The sequence below is a fragment of the Kryptolebias marmoratus genome, linkage group LG19 (genome assembly GCF_001649575.2).
Source record: "Kryptolebias marmoratus isolate JLee-2015 linkage group LG19, ASM164957v2, whole genome shotgun sequence".
Lineage (NCBI taxonomy): Eukaryota > Metazoa > Chordata > Actinopteri > Cyprinodontiformes > Rivulidae > Kryptolebias > Kryptolebias marmoratus.
In genome coordinates, this window is record NC_051448.1 from 2,967,113 (window position 1) to 2,983,938 (window position 16,826).

Sequence of the window (16,826 nt, forward strand, 5' to 3'; positions counted from 1 at the left end):
GGAATCCTAAAAAGCTCATCGTCATCGGGAACAACACTGATTCAAAAAGAAAAAGTTCTCGTGTTTTTGTTTTGCAACCCTTCCTGTTTTAGATTCGAATTTCCGACAGCTTCAGATTAATCACATCTTTGTTAGGAAGTTCTAACGCTAAAGCCTCTACTTTAAATGTCGTTATACAGGAACAATAACCTGAAAGCGCCTTGTTCGCCGCGAGCTGTCAGGCGCCGCGGCGAACAACGAGGCTCGAGCTATTACCATTTTTATACAAACACATTTACTGCCTGAAAACTGCTCTTCAAACAGCAGATGGGGGAAACAAAATAAGAGAAAGCGATAAAAAAATTATAATAATGTTGATAAAGGCTAACTAGCTCCCTGGTTACCACGAGAAAAACAAAACAATCATAACTGAGCTGACCGGGATGCCGAAAGGGAGCAACATCTAGCTAATTTTTTTCTGTTTTTAAAAAAAAAAAAAAAAAAAGAAAATCAAATCGCTTAAAATTTTACATTTTAGAAGCTGGAATAACATCGTCCTCCACTGCGACATGTAGCTGTGTTACAAGATGCCAAAAATAATCTCAAAAACCCCATGAGTGGACATTATTAAAACTGGTTTTAAAAAGAGAAAGAGAGAGAGAGAAACCGGATCGAATCACATTATACATATCTGCCGTTCTGAGTTATCAATTAATTACAAAAATAAAAATAAAATAAGGGAAAGCAGTTACAAGAGAAGAGTTAGCTCATTCCCAAGTCTTTGTCCTTCTGTACTGTACAATACTACCTGCCTGCATGGTGCACGTGGCGATCAACACTGATAGGCTGAGAGAAAGTGTGAAGATATACAGAGACGAAGAGAGAAGGGGCCCGTCGGGGCTCCGTTTTCACAGCTGCTGAGGTGAGGATAAAATGTGACGGACAAACAGTTAAATATTCATAACAGTCTCTTTTATACTTTGACAAAAAAATAAAAATAAAACCTCCTCCCAAGAAGGAGGAAGACATCTAAGTTCCAAAATGAGCAGCATCCTGTCTGTCTCCCACCCGTCCATCCATCCGTCCGTCCCAGGTTGTTGTCGAAGCTTGTTCTGAAGGTGATGATGAAGGTGACGACGACGATGAGAGCAGAAGGTTTTAAACAATCCAACCGAAACGTAAAAATAAAAACGGAATAGAAAAATATGTAGAAGAAGAAGAAGAAGAAGAAGAAGCAGAGCTCGGGAGAAACTCACGCTTCCACCAGGCACCGGAGCTGATAGAGAGAAACAGTCACAGAACCAGCTGATACTGAGCTTCTATCCCACAATGCCGCAGAGGTCTGAAACCTTGAACATTCCCACATCGCTGAGAGACAGGTAGAGAACAAACGAACGAACAAAAACACAAAAAGCCAGAGGTGCTGCGGTGCGGGATACTCCCACACGACTCCAAAGGTACTGCTGCTGCAACGGCGTGACTAAAACCGTCTAATCAGAGAGGAAAAAAAAAACACAAAAACGAGGTCGGCCCTGATTCGACGGTGACGACAACTTGGCAAATCTACAATGACGTCGCAGTTCTTTTCTTGGGTCAGGAAGCAGGAAGTAGGTCACCGAGAAATGAGCAGCAAGACAACACTGCCTTTAATAGGCTGAGGCAGACAGACAGGTTGTCAGACAGATTAGACAGGCAGGTTTAAATACTCTGCTGCTCCTTCTGACTTTCTGTAAGTACCGGGCGGTAAAACAACCCCCCTCCCCCTGGCAAAGAAGTGGTTAGGCTGCTGAACTCCACCGCTCCGCGACTTTACTCTGTGGCCGTCCAAACATCCATCCGTCCAAAAGGTGAGACAGAGACAGCGATGGGTCTGGAGCGCCCCCCCTCTGAGGAGGAGGAGGAGGCGCTGAAGTGAGAGGGAGCAGGAGAGCTGATGGGCTGAAGGGGGGGGGCCTGGGTCACTCAGTGAGGAGCTGCTGGAGGAGGCTCTTCTGCTGGGCCTGGTTGCTCTGGGAGCCCTGCGGACCGGGGCCCTTGGGCGGCGCCGCGGCCCCGATGGAGCCCTGGTTCAGGTAGGAGTCACTGCCGACGAGGTTCACCGTGCACTGGACGTCCGCGAACACCTGAACCTGCTGCACCTGCGGGAGCATGAGCAGAGACGGGTTCCTCATCGAGCGTCAACAACTTCAATTCTGAAACGTTGGGACGTCGTGTAAAATGTCAATTAAATCTTAAAGCAAACCCATTTTTTATTCTCAATTGAAGACCGTGAACATATCAGAAGTTGAAACTAAGAAACTGCACCACTTTTAAAAAAAAAAAAACAATATAATTTTGTATTTTATGGCAGCAGCACGTCTCAGAAAGTTGTTCCAGGAAAAGGTACAGATAAGAAACATCTGGAGGAGCTTTTAGTAACTAATTAGGTTAATTATTAGCAGGCCAGTGAGAGGAGTGGGGATAAAAAGAGCTTTTAGAGGCTGAATCTGTCAGAAGGAAAGACGGGCGAGGTTCTCCAGGCTGAGAGAAACTGTTTCTAAAAATATGGAACAATTTCTGAGTAACGTTCCTCAACAGAAGACTGGGAAGACTTTATATCCCATCATCAGCAGCTCATAATCTGAAGAATCTGCAGAAACCTCTGAGGTCAAAGGTCAAGGCTGGTTCTGGTTCTGCTCAGGAACACTGTCTGTAAACACAGCTCACCGTGCCGTCCACAGATGCTGCTTAAAGCTCTATCAGACAAAGAAGAAGCCAGATGTGGACAGATGTGTCTCCTCTGGACCAAAGAGGAGAACTGTTCTGAGGTCAGCCTGCCTCTCTGATGGTATGGGGGTGCATTAGTCCAGGTTTTAGAACAACATCCAGGACTGTTAAACAGACAGAATGGGACAACCTCAGGTCCAGATGTTTACAGGCTGTCCAGGAGGAAACGTGGTTCATGTTGCTGCCATCAAATTCAAAATTATCTTATTTTTCCAAAATTTCTTAGTTTCAACATTTAATATTTTCACTATGTTGCGACTAAAATCTGAATTTATGAGATTTGGAAATCATTATGTTCTGTTTTTACATTTTACAATAAGTCCCAAGTTTTCCAGAACTGGGGTCTAAAACGTGAAAACATCAGCGGACAGATGGACGGAAACACAAAACCGTGAAAACACTCCAGCCGTGGCCTCACTGACCTGCTGGTCGCTGCACACCGAGCCGACGTTGCTGAGGTTACTGTTGCTCATGCCGACCGCCTGTCCCACCGGAGGTAACGAGCTGATGCCCCCCGAGCCTCCAGCCATGGAGACGGTGATGCTCATGTTGTTGTACACCCCCTGCTGGCCGAACGGCTGTCCTGCGCTCGGTCCCGACTGACGGATCAGGCTGCAGCACGGAGAAACGGATCAGACGAGGCGTCAGTAACGATGTTCAGGGAGAGAAACTGTGAGCCCTGGTGTCATATCATAAGTTCAGCTGCTTTCTCTCAGTCTAAATCTAAGTTTATGGATCATTTAATCATCCGTAGGATTTATTACTGCTCTGTTTTCAGCTGCACGTGTTTTAAACACACCTAATTCAAACTGTCGACACGGGTTACATTTGTAAGGCCAAATCTACCCTTTGACTGATGTTAGTTAATAATAATTTTCACTTTTCCTCCAATTAAAGCCAGTTTTACATTCAGTACATCAGTTTATTCTATTATTATTTTAATTGGTTTTGATTCACAGCAATTATTGCTTTAATTTATCTCATAAACATCACACAGGTTTAGTTGAACCTGAACGATATTTTAATTTATTTCTATCTTATTATTTGACAAACATCTTGAAAATAAAGTCCACGCCAGCAGGATTCGATTTAAGTAACTAAAACCGTGGCGCCCTTACATGCCCGCTTGTTGCCAGCTCTTCATGTCTGGTGACTGGTAGCCAGGAGGCAGGGCCTGTTGAAGCAAAGGACTCTGGGAGGTGGAGTTCTGAGGTGATAACAACGGGCTGGTGGGGCTCATCTCAGGAGGAAACGGTGGGTCTTGTTGGACCACAGCTACGACAAAAAAAAGCGTCAATACAGCGACTTAAATCCAGAAAATGACCAGTTTTAAATAAAAAAAGGTTGTTTTGATGCACTATGAGCTATTAGCATGAATGAAACTGTCAAAAAGTTGAAGCAGAGAACAGAGATTTTAAAATAAATCATCAGCTGTTTTTTTTTACTCACCGGACCCTGCAAACTGCTGAAAGAGGCCCTGCTGTAATGAGGAGTTCACGTTGCTGTCGAACTGGCCCTGCAAGCCGCCCAGCAGCGCCTGGTTGCTCAGGGGAACTCTGGCGGGCAGCTTGCTGTCCAGGGGGCCCCCCGACATGGGGCTGAAGTGACTCGGTGAGGTAGGGGTGTTTCCCGTCATTGGGTTGTACCCGGGCGGGAAGCTGAACTGCTGCGGAGACGTGGTGGGGGGCACCTTCGGGACCCTGGCGGTTCCGATGGGTCCCGCGGCGCCGGTCGGAGCGCCCGCCATGTTCTGTCTCATGAGCATGACCTTCTGCTGGAAAAGCTGGCGCTGACGGTGCTGGATGCTGTAGAGCTCCCGCTGACGCTGGGCCAGCATCTGAGCGTTGAGTGGAGGCTGCTGCAGAAAATATTCAATCAACACGACACGCAGTGGTGGGCCGTCAGGGCCAGCCAGGCCGAACATAACCAAGAATCATCAGAATTATGATAAAGGTTCATTTAAGTTTTAATTTACTTTCCCCAGATATCTAAAAGTATTCATATTATCTTCATGTCATATTAAGCTCCTTCCAGTGCTGTTGGTTTTAGGTTAGAGTTTTCATCCAATCAGAATTCAGCTCTTATGTTAAATCTGCCCGGGCCTGTAAGTGAACGGGCAAATACAGTTGATAGATAGCTGCGATAGCCAATCAGATCACGAGTTGTGTCAGTAAGGACCTCCAGCTGGCCTCTCGTTGAACGTGACATTTACGCGTCCTGTGATTGGATGAATACTTAACGAGTTTGAGCCGCTGCAGTGCTATGCAGATCAACAGAGTCACACCCGGGACTGTTAACGGTTAAAAACTTTTTTAACCCACAATGGCCGAAGGAGAGCAACACGTTGATTTAACTGCTGATTTACTGACAAGGCCGTTTTCAAGACAAACTTTATAAGAGAAGCTAGATCTCGTTAGAGGAGGACGGCCGACCCCCGAGCTAGCTAACCTGTCCCAGAGTGGATTCTGTGTAGAAATAAGTGTTTTGGTGAGTGCAAACATTTTATTTATTTTATTCTATTTTATTTAGTTTTGACAGTAGCATACCAGATATGTTTTAATTGCTGATGCAGGTTTGTTGATAATAGCCCATTTTGTACACAACTGAGGTGATGCAATGCCAAGTAGAGCTTAAGTGTGTTTCTAACTACTCTCCAGTCCTTGTGTTATAAATGCTGGCATAATAATCACTGAAGGCCTAAGTGTGAAATGCACCGCCCGCCACTGAATAAATATGAAACAAGGTGAGAGCTGAACGCTACCTGGAAATCTAACATCCCTTTCTGCTACTTTTAATTCAAACTTAAATGTATTCCTGGCACGTAATGATAAATTAAAGCTCTAAACTGCAAAAACAAAGCAATAAGCTGGAAAATGCCCTCCAGAATCGATTAAATGGTTCGTTATAACCGTAACTGCTTGTTACAACTTCAGGTAACGTGTCATCAGAGTTGTAAATTATAATAAAAGTCATAGAGCCGTGGGTCGTTTTTGGTTCTGTGCCATCCCGACTCACCTGTGAGGACATCTGCGGCTGCTGAACCCCCGGACGAATCCCGTTGTTGACTTGTTGGGCTCCTCCCGGAAACGGACTCATGGCTGCCAGTCGGTTCTGCAGCTGACAAAGAGTGACAAAGAGAATTACAAACCTACAACAACAAAACAAAAAGGTGGTCAAACACGAGGTGGAAGTCATTAAAATAACTGATATAACCAACAGTATGGAAATAAAACAGCTGATTATTCAGAGACGAGGGAAGCAGAGAGTTTATCTAAGAGCTTTTTAATCAATATCAGCTCAAATAAATCAGAAGATTCATCGTGATGGAGTATGATTCAGTCCAACGCAGAGAACAACAAATCGATACTCTGTGAGCAAAGAGAGCGCTTCTGGTTTTCCACTTGTTTGTTTAACAGCACTGTAACGTGAGAATAAATTACAGCGGCGGTGAGTCAGAGAAGAAACGGAGTAAAAAAGCTGAAACACGTGCTGGAAAAACGATCGTTTTTCTGTGAAGATGCAGCGTGAATGAATCTGTTAAAGGTACGAGCTAAAAACGAGCAGAAAAGCAGCTGAAAGTTAAAAGACAGTAGCTAAAAACAGAGCGAGAGGACGTCTGTGATAACAACTGTAGCTCTATGGGACATGTTTGGAAGTAAAATTTTAAATTTAAAAACATTTTAAAGTTATAAAAGTCTGCCAGCTGTTCCCTTTTCAAAGATCTGTCCTCTGTCCTCACTCCAACTCCTCTAACTGCATCCATATCTGTCCTCTTTGTCTCTAACATCCTTCTGTCCCTCCTCTGGACATGTCCAAACCGTCTCTAACTTTATCTCCCAGTCCTTCAACCTGTGCTGGACCTCTGATGTCCTCATTCCTGATCCTGTCCATCCTCGTCCCTCATCATCTTCAGCTCTGACACTTCCTGTTCTGTCTCCAAACCGTCCAACATGGCTGCTCTCACCGCTGTCTGCAAACCTTTCCTTTGACCTTTGCTGCCACCCTTTTGTCACTTCATCCTGCCTGGACTCTCTTCTTCACCTCTTTACTCTTTACTGCACCTTTGTGACCTCTGCTCCCGTTCCTGCCTCCCCTCTCGCCGTTTTGATATTTGAACAGTTAAATAGTTAAAATGTCCCAAAGTAGGAAAGAAAATCAGGAAATCGGTGTGAATGCTGGCTCCGAGCGCGCTCACCTGCTGCGGGCCCTGCAGTCTCTGCTGTAGCTGCAGGCGCAGCTGGTTGGGGGGCAGCCGGACCTGGGCGCCCATCCCCTGCGGCCTGGTCACGCCCGGCCTCAACCCGCCCGGAAACGCCCCGCGGGGGGCTCCAAACCCCAGGCCGTGCTGCCCCACGGCGGCAAGCTCTGGAGGAAATGTAGCTTGTGAGGCTGGTGTAAACTGGGAGGTGAAGGTGGGGGGTTTGGGGTCCATGGAAACTGGTGTGGCAGTAGGTTGCTGGGGGAGGAAACTTTGAGGGAAAGGGTCAAAGCAGCCACCCTGCGAAGAGGAAGGCGGATATTTAGGACGCAGAGATGGAAGAGGTCGAGTTACTGAAGCACAAACAGAAACTTCAGAGGGATGAAATCTGATTTAAACCTTCGTTCCAGTCCTGTTCTGAACACAGAATATTACCAGTTTAATTTTTTGTGCTTGAAAACAAAATTTTAAATTAAAATCCAGATCAGGTTGCAAATGCATCAAACACACAACCGCTTTCTTTGTGTTAATGTGCAGCAAAATAACCTGATAACACGTATTATTGTCAGCATTTATAATAAAAAAATCCAAATTTCATGGGTTGAAATCAACTCATTATAAATCTATTTAACATTTAATCTCCAGCTCAAACAGCTGATGCTTTTGAGTATAAATCTTTAATTAAAGCTGATCTGACTTCAGTCGGTTCAGGATGAAAAAAAAAACAACTATTTGTTTGAACTGAAGTGAAGATTTTATCCAGTTGGTGGGTTTACTTGTGGTATTTTGAAAAACAAAACTAGACATGACTGATTGAACTGGATAATAATAGTATTTGGATTAAATTGGGTCGAGCTGGGCTGCACAAACAGGCACCTACCTGCACCAGTTTGTCGATACCCAGGGCTTTGTCCAGTTTGATCAGTTCACTCTCGTCTGTCCCGCTGAGGAAGGAGACGAGCTGCTCTATCAGAACCTTCTCGTCGTTTCGGCCTTCAGGCGTGGTCGGGGGTCTGAGCTCTTCGTCCAGCGTACAGGGCACACACTGCCTGCTCGGAGAGAGGAGGAAGAGAACCGTTCCTCTAACCGTTTCAGAACAGAAAAAAAAAACAAACCACGAGTGCCGACAGCCTCTGGTTACTCATGCTCACTCTTGAGGCGACGCTAAAGAAGTCTGAAGAGGAGCTCCGAGTCCATCGAAAGACAAGGTGTTGGACAGAGCCAGAGGCTGGAACTGGGAGTCTCCCACATCCATCTTGGTTAGCCCTGAAAAACAGTTTAACATGTTTTATCTGGTTGGAAGATCTCCCTGTGAGGCGATTCAGTGGATTATTCACACAGCTAACAAGAATTATGTTGCTCCTTGCAATATTCGACAACTATCCTAATATTAGACCGAATTTTTATTCAGTTTTTAAGATTTTTATAATGAGTTCTGACAGCATATTAAAATAAAGTCTCATTCTGGTACCTGTGCTTGAACCAAAGAGGTTGATAACTTCAGCCTCTGGGAAAGGGCTGCAGTCTTTGGAGGTCTGGAAGTGGTCTCCCTGGCCCTGCGGCTGGCTTGGAGTGGCAGGATTGCAGAAATCAAACGAGGACTGCGTCTGGAGGCTGCAGCCGGAGGGCGGGCCGCCATCGCCGAGCCCTGCAGCACGGATTGAGAGCAGAAGACTAAATACAAGCCTAAAAACTAAAACAACCCCTCTACTTTGACTGGTGGTGAAAGGAACTGCTTATATGTTGACTAAGAAAGCAAAACAAAGAGCAGACCGTAGCTTTGAAGCTGTTAGATACCCCCAAATTTATGGCCTGTCAGGCAAGCAATTATCAGTCGTGTTATATAAAAAAATCCTTTATAAATGTGGATGGAAGTTAATCAGGCGGCGCTGTCTGAAGGAGAACAAAGTCATGAGATGTTGCTCCACTCTCTCTTGAGATTAAGCCCCTGTGACCTGATCATGTGACCAGCATCGCGTGCTGGCACCTTTCGGCGTTTAACCAACAGAGATGGATCTGTGTGCAGTCCTTCGAAAGCTTAAAACAGCGAAGCGTTCAGAGATGAAGACTGAAGATTGTAAACGTTACTGCGAGCTGAGAGAGGTCAACGATCTCTATTATTCCTCCACAGCAGAGCAGAGAAACTGTACCAACAACACAGCTGTCTGACTGTCTCAAAGCAGGAGCTACGACATGAACAGCAGCACCACTGCGGACTGAAAGAAGAACGTTTAGGTCTTTCAGTTTTGGTTTATCAACATGTTAGCCTCACACCTGCTGAACTGTTTGTCATGCATGTGCGTGTTTTTTCTCTGCAAAAGCCCACTATTCAGCAGTGGGAAAAGGTTGTGTTGTTTTACTAGAAAAGAAATACTAAATCGCCTGAAACAGCACCTCTGTTGGGGGTCCCAGGAGGCTCCCTCTTCACGCTGACACTCCGAGGAGCGCAGGCCTCGCCGGGCTGGAGGTGAGTCGGCGACTGCAGTTTGAGCGGGGAGGACGGGAGGAGCTGAGGTGACGGGGACTGGAGCTGGGGGACAGACTGAGGCTGGGACAGGGGGGACTGGAGCTGAGCTGGAGGCTGGGAGGTCGGAGACTGAAGGCCTACGCCGGGATTCACCGAATCCTCGCTGCCCTGTTTGGCCCCGAGCGGCCCCCTGAGGCCCGGCAGAAACTGGCTGAGAGGGTCCTTATCAACAGGTCCAACAGATGTCTGAGGGCAGGAAAGACAGAGCGTTGAAACACTGTAAAAAACATGTGAAGACTAAAAGAATGTGGCAAAGAGAGAAGAAAGGGAGCAGTAAATCAGAGATGGAGAGAAAACAGTTCAAAAGTTAAAGAGTTTAAAGGCTGGAGCTGGTAACGAAACCTACGGTGGTCATAAAGTCAAAGAAAATAAACATTTAACTTAGTTTACAGAAGCATCACACTACAGCCTATAGCTAAAGTTTTCTTTCTGTCACTATACGGTGGAATAAGTAATTCTTTATATTCAGAATGTTGTGATTAACTGGACACAATTAGACAGATCAGCTCAACTTAACCCAGTTAATGTTGTGTTTGTTTAAGTCTTAAGGCTGGTAGTTTATTGGTTATGTGGGAATTACATAAATTTACACATGGGGATGGCTGCCAAAGTGGGTACTTTAGTGAGATACTTCCTTAAGGTGTCTAATTTTTTAATTTAGTATTAAATGGCAGCTTTATTAGTCCAAGGTTGCAGCACTTAACTGCAACAAATATATCCGTGTTTTACGATGAAACTAATGGAATTTTTCCAAATCTACAGCAAGGAAGCTAAAAGTTTCAGTATTTTTTATTAGATATATGTTGAAACTCATTGTCAGAGGACTTAAATAACACCAGGATGCAGCTGATCATAGCTTCAGGTAAAGAATCTGAATTAAAAAAGTGTATTCGTTTTAAGGCGACAGTACCGTGGAGTCTCTGCTGTCTCGGCGGTTCTCTCCGATGGGACTTGATTTGGGGCTGATGCAAGCCGAGCTGCTGGAGACTCCTGCAGGTTTGGATGCTCCTCCAGGTGTGACGGCTGAACCCGAACAGGTCAGTCCCTCCACGCTGATTCTCTTCTCCACCTTCACTCTGACCGTCTGAAGGCTCAGAGCCGATGGAGGTGGAAGGTCTCCCAAGTCCTTAAAAACAGGTCATGTTTTACAATCTTTCTTCAACATACCACCCTAAAATGCATTTTAATGTTCTGATGGTTCACCTTTTCGTCTGTATCCAGGAGAAATCGGAGTAACTGGTGGTCCTGCGGCTCTCTGGAGCCAGGCTTGTGAGGCGCTGTGCTCAGAGCCGGACTGGCAGGCGGCTCCTTCTTGATCTCGACGTCGTTTTTGTTTAATCCGTCCTCGGCGGCGGAGGCATCGTTCGGACTGCTGTCGAGCAGCAGCCTGTGCAGGATCTTGTGCCGTTCCGTCAGACTGCTGTGGGAGGCGGGACACTGAGGACCGGGGGAGGGGTTCGGAGGATGAGGTGATGAAGTGCAGTGGACGCTGTTGTGTGACTCAACTCCTGTCCCACTGCTGTCCAGGAGCTGGTTGAGTCTGGAGTTACCCAGCTGTGAGGCAGAAGGAAGGGGGGCTTTAGCAGAGTCCTCCCCGCCTTCTTCCCCTCCCTCTGAGGGCTTTGCTGACGATGGCTGGGTTGAGGAGCCGGTGGGCGTACTGGCTTGTCTCTGAAGTCCAGGAGAAGACAGGGAGAAAGACCCTGACGATCCGCCATTTGCACCAGTATTACCATCACCACCGGAGTGCTGCCTGTTGAGGCAGCCCCCGCTGCTCAGAGCCCCCGCTGGGGACTGGAGGCCCGGCGTAGAGGGAGAGAAGGGGTTCCCTGGCACCCGAGGGCTCCCCCCCAACCCAGGACTAGCCCGCGGCATCCTGGGTGACATAAAAGAGGTAGAGGTGGCTGTGTGTGGGCTGCTGAGAGGAGAAAGGCTGTTGACCTGGGGGGGACAGTTCGTCCGACTGGGGGTCAGGTAGCCTGTTGGTGTGGTTGGACTGTGTCCGAGGGAGGGGGCGTTGCCGTTGTTGATATGGAGGCTGGAGGTTGCGAGGGGTACCGCGCCTTGGTTTGAGTTGCTGCCCGGGGGAAGCGAAGGGGACCGGGAGGGAGTCTGAGAAATACTGCCGGGGGTCGGTGGAAGGCTGGGGTTAGTGTTTTCCTGAGAGCTAGCAGTGTTGTGTTCCCTGAGAGAGGAGGAAAATAAACCGCTTTAACTCCAGGAAGCACCACGGCATGAAGGCTACACAGCCAGGTTAGTGAGTAACTGTTTGTCAGAATCCACTTCATTTAGACTGAAATCGTTTTCTGCAAATTCAGGACTTCAGTTTGATTCACTAAATCTTGATTTTCTTTCCTAGAACTGCAAACTGAAACCACAGAAAGATACTGAAATCATCTAAACGAGCTCATAAAAGCAATGACCGTATTTACGGTTGACACGTTCTCCTAAACTGCAGCAGGTTGCATCATGTGGTCACCTGTCCAGCACACAATCAATAATGTGTTTACAGCAGCTCTGTGTTGACCCAACGGCTGCATCATGTAAAAAGACACAGCTACTGACGAGGATGCATCACCTACTAATACAGCGTTATGTTCACATAGACGTGCATCAGTGTTTGCGTATGATAGTCAGAGGCAGCACCTGTCAATAGTGTGGATGCCCATGATGAAGGGCTGCACGTCAGGGTTGGGGAGGCAGCAGAACTTGCAGCGGGTCTGAGCGCTGAGCGTCGTGCCGTCACTTAACGTGAAATGATACAGCGGGCTGACGGCGGTGCCGTGAGTCATCACTGAGGAGAAGAAAAAGGTTTAAACACGGGGACAAAGATTAAAAACGCCTCACGGTCTGACTCAGCACTCGCACAGATGTTTGCATTTAATTTGTGTTTTGTAATCGAACTACTTCTGCAGACTTTGTGCTGTTTTAGTTTTTTTATTTTTCTAAATATTTAACTTTATTCACAAAAAGATTTCTTTTTCTTTTAAATCCGCTTTAGCACACTGACTATTTTTGTCTTTTTCTGCCATTTTTACTTTTTTGCTGTAATTTTAAGCTTCTAGCTATCCTTTCTTTAGCTTCTAGCTAGCCATTTGCTACTTTTTGATACGGTTACGCAAAATATATCTTTTAGCTCATATTTTGCTACCTTTACCTTGTAGATATAATTTCCCTAACTTTAGCTTTTAGCTAGTCTTTTGACACTTATCTAGACTTTTGCTACTTTTAGCTTTAACTAGCATTTTTCTACCATTAGCTACTAGCTACCTTTTTGATTCATGTAGCTTCTGGGTAGCTTTTTGACACTTATATAGACTTTTGCTACTTCTAGCTGGCTTTTTGCTAAATTTGGCTTTTAGTTAGCATTTTGCTTTGTTCAGCTTTTAGCTAATGTTCTGCTTCTTTTAGCTGTTTCAGTTTCTTCAGCGTAGTCCTTCATATTTTATACTTTGGTCCCGTTTTGGACGAGGACTGAATCGACCTCCCGACAAAGGCCATCTTTTATCTAACAGCTAAAGCTGAAACAGTTCTTTTAGCTGAAGCTAACATCTCGTCGGCGGCCGCTCACCCTCGTGCAGCAGCTTCTTGGCGTGGGAGGGCTCTTTGCCCTGCGGCTGGAAGAAGGCGTAGATGCACTTCCTGACCAGGTCCTCCCAGCCAGGCCGGCCTGTCGCTCGCAAAGCGCTCGTTTCTATGGAGATGATCTTCCCTGGATTAGAGCAGCGCACACAGACACACAAAAGATCAGCCGGCGCTGATTTCAACAACAACTGCAGCGGCCTCCACAAACCCGGTGCTTCATGGAGACCTGCATGGAAAACGGTTCTGATTTTTTTAAAGTACATTTGGGTTTTCCGCCCACTTGGATGGAAGCGTTTGCATGTCAGCTACAGGCTCATTGCAACTATAAAAGATTACATCGTTCAGGGTTAGACATATAATTTGAATCACACTCAGGATTCAACTTTTTATACTTTTAGTCCATTTTTAGGCCACATTTTGACATCAAAATGTCCATAAATTAACTATAATTTAATGTTTGTACAATACTGTTGTCATTTTTTCCTTTTAATGGGGAAATTATTTGTTCATAAATGCAGATTTTTTAAAGTTAATCCAAATTTATGGCATTGGAAAAATTTTCTAAAGTTTTTGTGAGTCTCTAATTTTAGTTGAAAGCAAATCTGCTCAACAACTTTGTACTTTAATTAATAATTTTGATTTATTGTAAACCTCTGTATTTGTGGTGTTTTTTTTATTTTGTTTTAAATGTATACAACTCAACCTGTAAGTTTTGTTTGTAAACTGATTATTTTAAATAAAGTTAAAAAAAAAAAGAAAAGTTGACGTTTTTTCCTGTATGCTTATGAAAATTATTATATTTTCTTCAAATTTTGATTTATTTTTTCAAAATTTATCTGGCTTTCCAATGCAATCTGTGAGAACAAACCACTATGTAGTGTATGAGATCTTTACTGATCTATTTTATCTCAACTTTTAGGAAAACTTTGCATTTATAAGTGGACATCAAAGTGATCATTTTTTAAATATTAATGGAGGAAAAACACTTTGCTTGTTTGAGCAAATCTTAGAAATGATGGTTTATAGTTGATAAAACATCAAAGTTTGACCATACTTTTTCTTTTTTCCTATACACATCCAGACCTGAAAAATACTCAAATCAAGTGTCTCCTCTCAATAAAATAAAGCATTTAATCCACACAAAATGTACCATTTGTGTTGATTTTATTTTCTAAATTTAGTGCAGCTTGCTAGGTTTGAATGCATATTATAGAGCATGTATTCCTGGAATCCGGACTGCACAAATAAACCTGCTGGTTTTACCTGTGGGGTCCTGCTTCGTAATGAAGGACTCTGTGCTGACAGGCTGAGAGCGCGGCATCCGACAGGCGGTGCAGATCAGGCAGCTCTGCAGGTCTGAAGAAACAAACCGCACAAAATATTGTTATATTATGTTGTGTTTTCATCAAATATCCTATGAGGAAGAGAGTCCAGGCAGGATGGAGAAACGTTTCAGGAGTGATCTGTGACAAAAGGGTCAAAGGGAAGGTTTACAGACGGTGGTGAGAGCAGCCATGTTGGACGGTTTGGAGACAGAACAGGAAGTGTCAGAGCTGAAGATGTTGAGGGACGAGGATGGACAGGATCAGGAATGAGGTCATCAGAGGTCCAGCACAGGTTGAAGGACTGAGAGATAAAGTTAGAGACGGTTTGGACATGTGCAGAGGAGGGACAGAAGGATGTTAGAGACAAAGAGGACATTTATGGATGCAGTTAGAGGAGTTGGAGTGAGGACAGAGTTAAATGAAGGAGGAGGACTCCCTGAAACGGGGACAGCTGGAAAAAAAAACCCTCAGCCACTAACACACCAATTATTTCTTCAATATCAGTAAAACTGGCTGAGTTATTTCCATTTTTCACGGGCAAAAACATCTCCTCTCACCTTTGGCCTCAAATCTACCCTTCACTTCTGTCTTACATAAAAATGATAGAAGCTGAGTTTTTAATCTTAAATCCAGAATATGCGTTTTAAAGAAGCAAAGCCCAAGTTTTAAAAAAAACGGAAGGGCAAACTAAAGTCATGGACAGGAAGAAAGAGTGACGACCAACAAGGACGGCTCCTATCGAGATGACTTAAAGCCCACAGAGTTAACCAGCCAAAAATCTGCAAAGCAGAAACTACAAAACAATCATCCTCAAGGCCGCCGCTCCAAAGGCTTTCAAAAACTATTTGATACGTCCACCAAAAATCTGCTGACGGTCCAACTGGCAAGAAAATGAAAAGCTGTGAAAGGGTAACATCTAAACCTTAATACTAGTTAAAACTTTCAATCACAAAAAAGTATATAAATAACACAACAGAACAAGTATTTTTCATTTACAGTTTGTTAATTTTTTATTTATTTTTTGCCCCAAAGCAAATAGTTTCCCAAATTGGATTAATTCCTGAGATGGTTAAAATGAATAAGAAACAGAAAAAACTGAGTTATGACTGAAGCTGAAAACATTTCTTTATTTTTGCACCTCTGAGGGGCTCATGTGTGGTAAAATTAATGCTACGAATACACAAAAAAACACTCTGAAAGATAAAACCTTTTGATTAACTCGCTCTAAGAGTGGACGCCCCTCGAAAGCCATTAAACGGCTTTTTTTAATAAAAGAAAATCACTAAACGAGCCTCATTTTTAGGAGAAAAAAGGCGACTAAACGTGGAGGTTTTAGCTTCAGGTTGTCATAAACCTGTGAGGAAAGTAAAAAGGTAATTTGGACACCAGGAATTTTGATTTAAAACAAACAAACGGTGCCAAGAACGTCAATATCAGGGGTTCAAACTCAGCTGAGACGGATCCATACATAGATTTTATATCCAAGCCTTATAAAAAACAAAGTATTTTCTGAAAATGATGATAGAAAACACCTAAAGATGAGATTTACTGGTTCTTATATAACTATCTCCTGAGGTTATAGCTTGAGAAGCTAATTCTAGTCTAAAATTAGTTCCAAAATATTAACTTTTTGCTTAAATTCAACATTAACACATTAAAAAGCTTTGATGGCACACAGATAAATACACAAATATCGACCGCTCCATTATAATGAGGTCAGATTAAACTGCGAGCGTGAATCCACGGCGTGTCCACCGCGTCTGTAGTTGCATACGCACCGTCTCCGTCCTCCTGCACGGCCCGCGGCGGCGACACGGCGAAACACTGCATGATCTCGTACTGCTGCCGGGCCTCCATGTTCTCCGAGTCCACCTCGTCCGGCGGCCGCTTCAACATGCGACAGTTAAAGGTGTGGCTGCTCCTGCGGCCAGGTTCCTGCGGCCACGGGACGCCGTTCACTGGACGGACGGAGACGTAAGGACACATGAGGACAGACTTCAAGCACGGCGGTTTTACTGTGAGACAGGTTGGAGACACTTCGAAAGGCTTCACAGCAAATTATCAGAACTAATTTAATCACTATGAAACCAATTATTTTTAAATGAAGCCTACAAATTATGAAGGAAACGCAAATAAAATGTAAGGATCGGTTAATTAAGTTTATTATACAGAAATAAAAATGGATGTTTTTTAACTAATGTTTAAAAAAATAAACTTTTTCTGTGATTAAAAAAGTTGTTTATTTGAACTTTATCAAGCCACATTAATACTACTAATATAAAACCTTTTCATTAGTTTGTTCATCCATCCATCCATCCATCCAACAATCCATCCATCCATCCATCCAACCAACAATCCATCCATCCATCCAACCATTCATCCATCCATCCATCCATCCAACCAACAATCCATCCATCCATCCAACCAACAATCCATCCATCCATCC

General features: G+C 44.4%; 1 protein-coding gene across 3 annotated transcripts in view; it reads right to left on the minus strand.

The window, feature by feature from the left end:
• Positions 1-6: 6 nt before the first annotated feature.
• The window catches only part of ncoa1 (nuclear receptor coactivator 1), a 45,497-nt gene continuing 28,677 nt past the window's right edge, over positions 7-16,826 (minus strand). For 2 of the 3 annotated variants that reach the window (XM_017431411.3, XM_017431412.3), the window contains exons 7-22: positions 16,159-16,338; positions 14,319-14,411; positions 13,042-13,182; positions 12,117-12,264; positions 10,674-11,655; positions 10,381-10,596; positions 9,338-9,656; positions 8,415-8,591; positions 8,095-8,209; positions 7,824-7,992; positions 6,941-7,243; positions 5,761-5,862; positions 4,195-4,603; positions 3,864-4,020; positions 3,168-3,357; positions 7-2,117 (exon numbers count right to left, since the gene is read on the minus strand). In XM_017431411.3, the coding sequence (XP_017286900.1) occupies positions 1,938-2,117; positions 3,168-3,357; positions 3,864-4,020; positions 4,195-4,603; positions 5,761-5,862; positions 6,941-7,243; positions 7,824-7,992; positions 8,095-8,209; positions 8,415-8,591; positions 9,338-9,656; positions 10,381-10,596; positions 10,674-11,655; positions 12,117-12,264; positions 13,042-13,182; positions 14,319-14,411; positions 16,159-16,338 (3,881 nt within the window). In that variant the 3' untranslated portion in view covers positions 7-1,937. The remainder of the gene's footprint in view (positions 2,118-3,167; positions 3,358-3,863; positions 4,021-4,194; positions 4,604-5,760; positions 5,863-6,940; positions 7,244-7,823; positions 7,993-8,094; positions 8,210-8,414; positions 8,592-9,337; positions 9,657-10,380; positions 10,597-10,673; positions 11,656-12,116; positions 12,265-13,041; positions 13,183-14,318; positions 14,412-16,158; positions 16,339-16,826) is intronic. The other variant, XM_017431413.3, reaches the window with a different exon arrangement.